This window comes from Rhinatrema bivittatum, chromosome 8 (genome assembly GCF_901001135.1).
Source record: "Rhinatrema bivittatum chromosome 8, aRhiBiv1.1, whole genome shotgun sequence".
NCBI classification, from domain to species: Eukaryota; Metazoa; Chordata; class Amphibia; order Gymnophiona; family Rhinatrematidae; genus Rhinatrema; species Rhinatrema bivittatum.
This window is the reverse complement of record NC_042622.1, coordinates 13,929,496-13,942,273: the sequence shown is the minus strand read 5'-3', so window position 1 is coordinate 13,942,273 and position 12,778 is coordinate 13,929,496. Positions and strand designations below refer to the sequence as shown.

Sequence of the window (12,778 nt, the reverse complement as noted above, 5' to 3'; positions counted from 1 at the left end):
ATGAGCAACAATCTTATTCTGGCTAGTCACTGTAACATAGTAATGATGGCAGAAAAAGACCAAATGGTCTATCCAGCCTGCCCAGCAAATTTCTTATGGTAGCAACAGCCGCTCTGTGCAGGTTACCCCCATGTTTCTGTTAAGGGTAGTAACTGCTGCTCTGTGCAGGTTACCCCCATGTTTCTGTTAAGGGCAGTAACTGCCGCTCTGTGCAGGTTACCCCCCTGTTTCTGTTAAGGGTAGTAACTGCTGCTCTGTGCAGGTTACCCCCCTGTTTCTGTTAAGGGTAGTAACTGCCTGCTCTGTGCAGGTTACCCCCATGTTTCTGTTAAGGGCAGTAACTGCCGCTCTGTGCAGGTTACCCCCCTGTTTCTGTTAAGGGCAGTAACTGCCGCTCTGTGCAGGTTACCCCCCTGTTTCTGTTAAGGGTAGTAACTGCTGCTCTGTGCAGGTTACCCCCATGTTTCTGTTAAGGGTAGTAACTGCCGCTCCGTGCAGGTTACCCCCATGCCTTCTGTTAAGGGTAGTAACTGCTGCTCTGTGCAGGTTACCCCCATGCCTTCTGTTAAGGGTAGTAACTGCCGCTCCGTGCAGGTTACCCCCATGCCTTCTGTTAAGGGTAGTAACTGCTGCTCTGTGCAGGTTACCCCCATGCCTTCTGTTAAGGGTAGTAACTGCCGCTCCGTGCAGGTCATCCCCATGCCTTCTGTTAAGGGTAGTAACTGATGATTTGTGCAGGTTACCTTCAGGGATTCTCAGTGTTTATCCCATGCTTTTTTGAATTCGTTTACTGTTTTCGTCCTCTCCACCTTCTCCGGAAGGGCATTCCAGGCCTTCATCACCCTCGTCATGAGGAAATATTTCCTGACGTTGGTTCTGAGTCATCCCCCCCAGAGTTTCATTACGTGATCCCTAGTTCTACAGTTTCCTTTCCAATGAAAGAGGTTGAACATTCATGCTTCAGATACCTGACAGGTCTTAATGAAAGTCTGTATCATACCTCCTTGCTTCCAGGTATACATATTCGGATCCTCTCCTCATAGGTCTTCTGATACAGACCCCACACAGTTTTGGTCACCCTTCTCTAGACCGCCTCCATCCTATCCTTTTTGAGAAACTGGCTCCAGAATGGAACACATTACTCCAGGTGCGGCCTCACCAATGACCTGTACAGGGGATCTTATCACTTTGTTTTTCCTGCTGGTTATTCCTCTCTGCAGCCCATTCTTCTGATTTTTAGCTATCGCCTTGTTGCATTGCTTCTCTGCCTTCAGATCGCCAGAAGCTAGCACCCCAAGGTTTCTGTCCCACTCCGTGTACATTAGTCTTTCGTCCCCCATCACAGCTCTTTTGGATGTTTGTAAAAACACCTAGAAGTGGCCTGTTGAACAGGTCTTTCAGCAGACCTGCCAGCACTTCTTTGAGCTCCCTCAGTATCCTGGGATGAACCTCATCAGGCCCCATGGCCTTGTCAACTTTTGTTTTCCTGGCTCTTCCTATACATTCTCTTCTGTAAATGGGGTTGCATCTACCCCACTTCCATTCATGGTCTTGTTAACCAGCAATGGTCCATCTCCAGGGTCGTCTTTAGTGAACACTAAACTGAAGTACTTTAATATTTCTGCTATTTTTTCATCTTTTGCCTTTCAGTTTCACACTACCACTTCTGGCCTCTTTCTGTGATATCTAAAAAATGTTTTGTCACCTCTCCTGCAATCCTTTGTTCCACTTGACCTTTTGCTTCCTTGATTACTTTCGTCATATCCCTCAGTTTCACCAGGTATTCTTCCCTGTGTTCCTCCTTTTGGGATACTTTGTACTTTTTGAATGGAAACAGTTTGAAGTTTGTGCACCATTAAAACCCTTCAGGTATCTGAAGGTCTGTGTCCTATCTCCCCTGCACCTCCTTTCTTTCAGGGTATAAATATTCAGATCCTTCAGCCTCTCCTCATAAGTCTTCAGATACAGACCCCGCACCATTTTGGTCGCCCTTCTCTGGGCCTTCTCCATCTTGTCTCTATCCTTTTTGAGATACGGTCTCCAGAACTGAACACACAGGACAGAGACAGGATGGAGGCGGTCCAGAGAAGAGCGACCAAAATGGTGCGGGGTCTGTATCGGAAGACCTATGAGGAGAGGCTGAAGGATCTGAATATGTGATACCCTGGAGGAGAGGAGGTGCAGGGAGATAGGATACAGACTTTCAGGTACCTGAAAGGTTTTAATGATGCACGAACTTTGAACTTTTTCCTTTGGAAAGAAATCAGTAGAACCTAGGGGTCACAAAATGAAACTCCAGGGATGACGTCTCAGAACCAGTCTCATGAAATATTTCTTCATAAGAGGGGGTAGTGAATACCTGGAATGCCCTTCCAGAGGAGGTGGAGAAGATGAAAATAGTCAACAAATTCAAAGTGGCATGGGATAAACACTGTGGATCCCTAAAGGCTAGAGGATGGAAAAGGTGCATGGGGGTAACTTGCTGGTGCGGTAGGTACTGTCTTTAACCAATAAGCCTTGATGCTTTTGATGTAACTGCAACATTGCTCTCCGCTTCAATGGTAGGGGAAAAAGATGAGTTGGATTCAGACAAGAACCAATGAGGGTCCTGACTTGTACGGTCTGGGGGACTGATAAGCACGGGGGTAACCTGCACGGAGCAGCAATTACTCCCCTTAACAGAAAGCATGGGATTACTCCCCTTATCCAATAAGCCTTGACGTTTTCGATGCAACTACATCATCACTCTCCACTTTAACGGGGTGGGGGTGGGGGTGGAAGAGGAATTGGATTCAGACAGCAACCAACAAGGCCCCTGACTCTTATGGTCTGGGGAACTGATACGCAGACATAAGTGAAAAAAATACAGGGCTCCTTCTAAGGCCAAGTCCATAAGAAAACGCGTCAGCATTGTCTGAATTTTCAAGAAGGCTCAGCGAATAAGTGCACAGAGCGGAGGTTGCTACCCTTAAGAGAAACGAAGTAAGATGCACAGCGAGGCAGATACTACGGGGGGGGTTGGCCTTTATTTTGTCAGCCACCTCCTTTGACAATCACATTGGTTTCTTTTTCCTCTTACCTTTTGTTTACTTTTCTAACACATAGGTTTGTTGCCTTTGAAATAGCTCCTTTTAATTTGGCCCACTGTGGTAACGTCACCCATTTTCTCCCAGTCTTCTAGTTCTTCCTCCAGGGATGTCTCCACTTTGACAAAGTCCATATTTTTTAAATTTTAAAACCCGGGTCTTTGTGTGACTTCTCTGCATCCTGTTTGCGATATCACACCGTACCATTTGATCACTGGTGCTGAGGTGGACATTAGACACATTAACCCCATTAGTGAGCACTAGGTCGAGTACAGCTCCCTCCCTCGTGGCTTCCACTCCTGTTTGAGCAGAGCCCCTTGCAGGGCATCCACTATCGCGCTGCTACTGGTAGATTCTGCAAAAGGAATATTTCAATCCCCATCGATAGATTAATATCTCCGAGAAACACTTCACCCTTCTTTCCCACCTTTTGGATGACTTTGATGTTTGAGTCGCCTGTAGACCTCACCAATGTGAATGGAAGCAGCGCCATCTTTTCTTAGGACAGCCCATAATAATGCTTCTTCCCTGCCCCACGTCCCTTGCATTTCAGTTGCTTGTTTTGGACATAAAGAGCTACTCCACCCCCTTTTCTGTCCTCCTTGTCCTTCCCTAACTTACAGCCCGGGATGGCCGCATCCCAGTCATGAGACTCTGTGAACTAAGTTTCTGAAACAGCAACGATGTCCAGGTTGTCCCCCCATTAAGGCCTGCAGCTCTGGGATTTTGCCTACAGTACGGGCATTTGTGGTCAGAGCTTTCCAACTTTTCTCCCTTGGTTTGCTGCTCTTCATAGTCACTTTTTTTTTTTTTTTAATATGTAGAAATTTGCCTCGAGCATCAGGATGTAGGGGTGAAAAGTATAATAGGCAAACATGTATGTATGTATGTATGTAGTTTGTTTATCGGGGTTTGTATAACTCACAAGCTGTCCATACCTGCTCCTGAATGAGTTACGACCGAAGATAAATTCAGCATGTAATAGGCAACGGTCATGTATGTATGTTTGTTTATTACTTGTTTTTCACTCCTACATCTTGGTGTTTGAGGCAAATAACATAAGTTAAAACACAAGCCAATCTGTTACCACATTATTGTCAGCCCTCTGGGGATGAGGAAATGCCTGCAGTACCTGAATACAATCTGCTTTGAAGTTCCTGAAAGGTGGACTATATAAATAATTATTACATAAATACAATTTGCCAAACTACTACCAATCCATGTGTGGTGTTGTGCTACATATGACTGTCATTTTATTCAGAAGGCTATTGGAATAGTTCCTCATGTAGCCGTTTTGGGCTGTTTGGGTTTGAGCTGTCAAAAATGCCTCGGACCACTGTCGGAGCAGCTGGCTCTGACATTAATTGCGCTGGTCAGAGCTTCTCTTGCACAATTTCACTCCACTTCCAGAGCTGTACATAAAGGAGAGCCACCATCACCACTGGAAGCCCCTGTGATGGGAGGCTGTGATTGCCAAAATGGCCTCTATTCAGAAAATCACTTGTTCTGTTTTTAATTGTGATGGTGGTCATCTGGCTACTCACGTTCGTGGGTGCATGAAGCTCTCACAGTGCCAATACTGTTATGAGCAGCCATGGCCTGTATTGTCCCTGTGGACTGTACCAGTGTAATGTGCATTTTCCTTGTCTATTTGTCGGCCCTGCTGTGTTGATTTATGAGAACTGACAAACAATTAATAGATGTTCCCCAGGGTACGACAGACATTTTTCTCACTAATTATGCTGTTGGTTCTGTGACAGGTGAAATAGTAATCTAACTGCAGTAGAGAGAGATTGATAAATAGGAACATTTTCAACATTTTTAAGTTAATTAAAATTGTAACAATAGCTCCTGGAAGCACGATTCTCGGCCTGGAGGTTGAGGGAAGAGAACGTACAACGTTCTTGGAGCATCCTCTGGTGGCTGCAAGGAATTGTAGCTGAGCAGCTAATGTCCGCTTTCCTGAGATTGTCCTTCCGTTCCTCTGGGACGGTCTCCTCGGTAGTCAGGGTTGTGGTCAGGAAGGAAACCAGACTGGGAGGGAGCAGGACAGAAAAATGGCAGCTGAAAACGCAGAGGCCTCTGATAGCTACTCAGGCAGGCCGGGAACGGAAGTGTGACTGTGTTCATAGCACTTGGTAAGGGAGAGCACAATTACTGCGTGACGGCGATAGGCCATGCATGGCCTCGGCTGGGCACCCGCTCAGATACCTTGGCATGTTTCAGATGTGGCATCGTCGTGCCAGCCTCTGGAAACTTTCAGCTGCAGGCAGATTCGAAATTGCACACAGGAAGGGTAAAGCATTGCATAGACACTAAATGGACATTTTTATTTGCATAGACGAGCGGCATTCCAGGGGTGATGGGGGGGGGGGGGGGGGGGTGTGTATTTTTTATTTTAAAAAGTATGCCTGTAAATTCTAGGCAAAACTATACACACCCTGTTCCCAAAAAGAGTCTGAGCTGCAGCCCTCTGTGATTTCTGATTCATGTTCAGAGCCACAAAATTTGTATTTACAGACTTCCTTGTAATTGTTTCAGTAGTTTTATATAAACCATGTCAGGTTGGTTTTTTGTTTTCTTTTTACATTTCTGAATAGTAAAAAGAAGCTTTTTGTGATTTATGGGAAGTGGACAGAATGTTTATGGTGTGTGGACCCTGTGACCTATGAAACCCATAAAAAAAGCGAAAGGCGTGGTGGAGACCCAAAGAAAGTGAAGCAGGTAAGACATTAACTGAAGTCTTGGTGTATGAGGAGGAGACGTGCCAGTTCCAGGGGAGCTTCTGATGAGGGGTACAGTATCCTCTCTTATTGGGGTGCGAGGAGGAGGAGACGTGCCAGTTCCAGGGGAGCTTCTGATGAGGGGTACAGTATCCTCTCTTATTGGGGTGCGAGGAGGAGGAGGATAAGTGCCAGTTCCAGGGGAGCTTCTGATGAGGGGTACAGTATCCTCTCTTATTGGGGTGCGAGGAGGAGGATACGTGCCAGTTCCAGGGGAGCTTCTGATGAGGGGTACAGTATCCTCTCTTATTGGGGTACGAGGAGGAGGATACGTGCCAGTTCCAGGGGAGCTTCTGATGAGGGGTACAGTATCCTCTCATTGGGGTGCGAGGAGGAGGAGACTCCCCCAGTTCCAGGGGAACTTCTGATGAGGGGTACAGTATCCTCTCTTATTGGGGTAGGAGGAGGAGGAGGATACGTGCCAGTTCCAGGGGAGCTTCTGATCAGGGGTACAGTATCCTCTCATTGGGGTGTGAGGAGGATACGTGCCAGTTCCAGGGGAACTTCTGATGAGGGGTACAGTATCCTCTCTTATTGGGGTACGAGGAGGAGGATACGTGCCAGTTCCAGGGGAGCTTCTGATGAGGGGTACAGTATCCTCTCATTGGGGTGCGAGGAGGAGGAGACTCCCCCAGTTCCAGGGGAACTTCTGATGAGGGGTACAGTATCCTCTCTTATTGGGGTAGGAGGAGGAGGAGGATACGTGCCAGTTCCAGGGGAGCTTCTGATCAGGGGTACAGTATCCTCTCATTGGGGTGTGAGGAGGATACGTGCCAGTTTCCAGGGGAGCTTCCGATCAGGGGTACAGAATCCTCTTATTGGGGTGCGAGGAGGAGGAGACGTGCCAGTTCCAGGGGAGCTTCCGATGAGGGGTACAGTATCCTCTCTTATTGGGGTGCGAGGAGGAGGATACGTGCCAGTTCCAGGGGAGCTTCTGATGAGGGGTACAGTATCCTCTCATTAGGGTGTGAGGAGGAGGAGGAGGATACGTGCCAGTTCCAGGGGAGCTTCTGATCAGGGGTACAGTATCCTCTCATTGGGGTGTGAGGAGGATACGTGCCAGTTCCAGGGGAGCTTCCGATCAGGGGTACAGAGTCCTCTTATTGGGGTGCGAGGAGGAGGAGACGTGCCAGTTCCAGGGGAGCTTCTGATGAGGGGTACAGTATCCTCTCTTATTGGGGTGCGAGGAGGAGGAGACGTGCCAGTTCCAGGGGAACTTCTGATGAGGGGTACAGTATCCTCTCTTATTGGGGTACGAGGAGGAGGATACGTGCCAGTTCCAGGGGAGCTTCCGATCAGGGGTACAGAATCCTCTTATTGAGGTGCGAGGAGGAGGAGGATAAGTGCCAGTTCCAGGGGAGCTTCCGATGAGGGGTACAGTATCCTCTTATTGGGGTGTGAGGAGGAGGAGGATAAGTGCCAGTTCCAGGGGAGCTTCTGATGAGGGGTACAGTATCCACTCTTATTGGGGTGCGAGGAGGAGGAGGAAACATGCCAGTTCTAGGGGAGTTCCTGGAGAGTGTGTTGTCTAAACTGATCACTGGCTATTCTTATGTTTAACTTTCTGGCCCTTGTACTGCTGCTGTGCAATTCATTTGTGCATCTATAGGCTATGATACCTTATTGCACCAACATAAGAGCTATCCAGAGAGAAGCTTTTGAGACTCTGGGTCCTGTCTTCCAGTGTGCCAGCCTCAAGTAAGGAAGCCTATGTTGTGCCCGAGTAGGGTTAGGCTTTCTTCCCTGCTGCTAGCTGGCAAGCCGAATTGAGTGGCAAATTGTAGTGTCTTCCATTCTGTGGGGCGATCTGCTCGTAACTCAAGAGAAAGCTGGAAGAGTGCTATCTCACTGATAAGTTACAGCTACAACATACTGAATCTGCTGGACTGGCATTGCAGCCCTAGTGATGACAGCTCGGACCTATGAAACCTTACACAGTGGTCCCCAAGTTACAGCCTGTGCAGCACCTTTTTATGGCCCACCAAACTATCCCTGCCTGAGCCTGAATTGACCCATGGAGTAAGAGTAACTTTTCTTTGCATCACACATGGCGGTAAAAAGGTCACAGTGCTGGTGGGGTCCCCAATCCCTGCCAGCAGAAGAGGAAGCTGAGTAAGTGAAAGATGGAAGGGGGTGTGAGAGGAGGGGAAGGGAATGTGGGTGAGGAGGAGGGAGAGGGAGTGTTTGAGGATGAGTGTGAGTGAGAAGGGGAAGGCAGAGGAGGAAAGGGGGATGCACGTGACAGTTGGGAGTGGTAAAGGTCAGGAATTCCTTTATTAGTGATGCTGACAGCTGTCAGAACATTAGAGACTGCGCGTTTGAGCTCAGCAATATGGCTGAAATTGCTAAAGGCAAGCGAACCAAAGATGATGTGGGTAGTGCCTGCTAGGAAAGAGACGGTTACTTTAGGAGCTTAAATTTGCCCCATAGTTGTTTAGTGCTAAAAGCACCATTAGGTCACTTAGGCAATACGTGGTCTTAGGCATAGGTATTAGTTACAGGAATGTAATGAATATTGATATAAAGTATTGCTGTTTTGTTAGATTGTGATGAGAAGCATTTATTGATCACTTATAAGTGTGACTTTAATCTTTGCCATTCAGAAATCTTAGCTTCCTGTTTCATCAGTTTGCGTGCAATCTAAGTGAATAAAAGAAGTCTATAACTGCATCTGCTTGTCACGGTTTCTTAAAGATTGTATTTTTGTATAGAGCTTGGGAGAAATATAGAAAGCCAGTTTCTGGAGTAGGGATTTTCCACAAGGGGACGGGGTAGAAAGAGGAATGAGAAAAGAGGAGAGGTACTAGAAAGGGGAGGAAGATAGAGAGATACTGTGGAAGAGGGGAGGCAGGGGCAGGGTTGTATCTGTCTGTCTGCCATAGCTCTGAGGAAATCCTGCCCCCCCAGACTCCAAAAGGGAGACCCCTTACCTGCCCTCTGCACTCCGGTCATCAAAACACCAAGGCCCCCTGCCTTAACCAATCCCTTTTGTGGAACGGCGCTGTTAGAATGAGCTGCCCTGGCCTCCTGCGTGTTCCTGCTCCGCAGCCTCCGAGACCCAGCTGCTCAGTTGACAAATAACTATCACTTTTCTTCATCCTTCAGACACAGAATACAGATTTAGGAATTCTTAGACATTGGCATTGTTGTTTATTTTATTTATTTAGTGATTTTTTATATACCGCAGCACGTTAAGAACATCACCTCTGTTTACAATAATTCAGCAACAGGCTTTACAGACAAATTGAAATAAAGTGGACATGATATCAAAATAACAACAAAATAAAAACAAATACAATAAACCAATGGTGATCATATTCCCTAGTTAATGGCAAGTCTAATAATAAATGGTAGTTCAGAGACCAATAAAGTCAAAATTAGCAGTGAGAAGGATAAACTCGGCGTGTAGCAATGATTCAGGGAGAACAGGAAAAGTAATCGGCATTTCAGAAGAGGAGAGGATCATTGAGTGTAAGCTTGTTCGAACAGCCATGTTGCGTGGCTCAGAGGAGGGCTGTAAACACAACTAGTTTTCAGGATATCTGGTTAGAGCCGGGGTTAACTTGCATAGTGTGGATACTTGGGAAACCAGACTTGGTTGTAGCTTGTGGACCAGGATTGTGCTTTGCTGCCATACAGAAACAAGATAGGGTTAGAATTATAAATATCTGCAGATTGCACAACCGTCACAAGAGAAACTGAGCAGTTAGAACAGGGAGGCAATTTTATAGGATGGCTTTTATCGCTACAAGGGTGCATTGTAACAGTGATCAGATTTTTCTCTGCACCGCTCTGACATCAAGCAGATTCCTAAACCGCCCTCTCTTAAAATATTGAAAATTAAGTTCTGTGAGGCCAGGACCCTTGCAGTAGAAAACTATAAATATTTGTTTAAAACAGTCAGAATTGTCACAGTGGAGATGCTTTTGCAGCTGTGTTATATCAAGGAATTTTAAAAAATGGATACGGCAGAGCACATGGAAACCCTTTACCTTAAGTCAGCTAAACTCCAAGGTGGCTAAACCATTTGCAGAACGTCCGTGGAAGGTTGTCCTGGCCAATCCTAAGGCAGTACCTCCAGGAATGGCCGTCCTCATCCCCCAGGCTTGGCGTGCACACTAGTGCTGACCATATCTTTTAACACCTAACAACCGTCTCCATTTAGAGATTTTTTTTTTTTTCATGAAACAATTTTTGGGCTGTGCTTGATTTTCCCACCAGCACAGAAGGGTTAGGTGTATCCTGCATGGCCACCCAGCTTTTTATTGGAATCGAGCATTGTCGGTGCTGCTCTTAGGAAGATGAACGATTGTACAAATAAAGGATTCATCTTTTAGTATTTTGGCATTGCATTGGTCTTGTGCGTTGCATGGGGAGGTACTCGTGCCGTGGTGCAGAGTAAGACGCTGTGGCTCTCCTTTATTTTCAGAACGATAATGCGCTCAGGTCTGAGAACGATGAGGCGGATGATATGCCAGAAGTCGAGGAGACGGTGCAGGTCATCCCAGGGAGCAAACTGCTCTGGAGAATAACATCCAGACCGCCAAACTCCTCCCAGGTAATGGATTGACTGAAATCAACAAAGCACATTGTTGTGCTAGTGCTTCCTCTATCCTTCTGACAGGTTTCAGGGGGGAAACTCCAGGAAGAGAAAAGCACCTGTTGAAAAAATGATGAGGAGATAAGATAAGGAATAAAAAGTGTGTGCTTGTTCAGCAAGGCATGGAAAGAAACCACCTCCATGCTTGCAGTAGCTGAAAATCTGCCCGGCTTAAAAATGCAGCAGTAAGAAATTTCATGCTTTTGGGGGGAGCCTTTGTGCTCTAGAGTGTGAATTTGAAGAGCACAGTTGCCTTAATGTGATACTTTCTCGTGCAGGGAACTTTTTTTTTTTTTGTACTTTTCAACTCGTGTAAAAAAAAAAAAATAAAGTGCTTAATAAGGGCTAAGTTTAGTTTCTCTCTTCAAAGACCCGAAGACTTCCATTAAAACTGGATCCAGACCTGAGAAGGGAGAGGAAAGGTGGAGCTTAAAGTATAGATCCCAAAAAGGGTGAAGTCCTTTTCAATAGGACTCAAAAATGGGAGGGCACCAGCGCCCCTGTGCCAAAGCCTGATCTTCTCTCTCTCCCTTGTTTTGTGTGAGAAGGGAGCGTTGCAGGTGCTGCTGGAGCTTTTATTCTTCTGTGCAGCAAAGTACAGAATAAAGGATGTTCTGGAGGGGGAGGATTGGTTTTTATTTCTCTTTTTTTGGCTGTAACTTTAGATCAGTTCCGTACAGGTTCTTAATGTTTGGCAGGAATGTGAGGGCAAGCAGTGTTTCCGTTTCACGTGCGATTCCACTATAGTTTTTGCAGTGGACGGCCTATTGACCACAACTTTGCGGTTTTCCAACAGTACAGTGCAATGTGCGTCTCCCGGAGGGAGCACAATTTCTTTCCTTCTGGTGACAAAGCTTGCATTGACTGCTGCGGGAACACTGTCCAGAGCTTTCGCGAGCCAATCACGGCGCTCCATTCCTGCCCAAACCTCTGCTGATAAAGAGGCGAGATCGTGGTGGGGGAATAGGAGCAAACGCAATTTGACTGGGAGGGTAGACTAAGCCTGAAACAACCTAGCAGCAAGGATGATTTCTATGCAGGCCGGTGACGGCTTTCAGGCACGCATGGGACAGGAGACTGGAGACTGAGGACAAAATCTATCCCTGGTGTTACCATAGACCCCGGTTCAGTCTTAATAGTTCAGTAAGTGTGCAGACAAAGCTTGCACTCACAGTCCCCAAACTGACTGACCTCCGAGGATCGCTGAGGTTTGGGCATTGGGCTGCCTTCATAGTTCTGGGGCAGGATTGTGGGGGTAATGAGGAGGCAGGAAACTAGTGACCCCCTCCCTCTCCCACCCTCAAATCTTGCTGCCCTAGGCACGCGTGTAGGAAGCCTGTGTGTAAATCCAGGCCTGGGTACCATGTATTCGGCGGGTCAGCTGTGCTGAGCAGAGATGCGTTGGTGATCTTATTTCCATTCCACATTCGCAGGCTGTCAAGAAAGCAAAGTCTTGCAACTTCTTTTAAAACAAGTGAGGATAAAACCATTCTTGTTGTAAATTACCTTTTTTTTTTTTTTTTTTTTTTTTTTTTTAGATGTATAATTTTACCAGTTTTGCCGTATCTCTGAATGAAGTGGATAAAGATCTGGAGAAGACTTTAGCTCCCACTGATTGCCGTCTACGTCCAGACATAAGAAGCATGGAAAACGGCGACATGGGTACGTCCGAGCAGCGCAGCAGGGTATCGCTCCCACGCACTGCACACTTGGGCTGGCTGAGCGGAAGCGAGACTTCTAACAAGAGTTTCCCCTGTACGCACCCAGATCGGTGCAGACTCCTGGGTTTTGCCTCCCTTCTAGCAGATGGAGACAGAGAAAGTTTTGCTGACCCTGCCACATAACCTGGAGTGCGCCACCTGCAGTCTCCCACTATTTCTCTGTCTCCAGCAGATGGTAGAGGTGCAAAACCTGCAGTCTGGACATTAGTTAAAAAAAAAAAAGAGGGATAAGGAAAGAAGAGGATTTCTTCCCAGAAGGTTGGCAGGTCCTGGTGGGACCATCCCTTCTGGTCCTGAGGTGGATGAGCAGGGGGTTGGGGACCCTTATTTGGCTCTGTCCATTTCGCTGCTGGGAGTAGATAACTGGTGGGGCCAGTTCCCTCACCCCCCGGAGCACATCCGGAGCCTGCTGCCCAGCTCTTGCCGGTTTTTTTTATTTTTTTCCTTCGGCATCCTCTGAGCTGCTGTCAGGACACGTAATCGAGCCGGCAGGAGCTTTGCCGCATGGCAGCCGGTGCTCTGCATGCGACAATGTATGCACGCCTGTCCCGAGCCAGCGTTTGTTCCCGCTGCCTCTCTGGGGGAGCG

General features: G+C 47.1%; 1 protein-coding gene across 3 annotated transcripts in view; it reads left to right on the top strand.

Moving 5' to 3' along the window:
- The window catches only part of OSBPL2 (oxysterol binding protein like 2), a 133,688-nt gene that overhangs the window by 102,199 nt on the left and 18,711 nt on the right, over positions 1-12,778 (top strand). For all 3 annotated transcript variants that reach the window (XM_029611799.1, XM_029611798.1, XM_029611797.1), the window contains exons 10-12: positions 5,687-5,810; positions 10,299-10,427; positions 12,008-12,131. In XM_029611799.1, the coding sequence (XP_029467659.1) occupies positions 5,687-5,810; positions 10,299-10,427; positions 12,008-12,131 (377 nt within the window). The remainder of the gene's footprint in view (positions 1-5,686; positions 5,811-10,298; positions 10,428-12,007; positions 12,132-12,778) is intronic.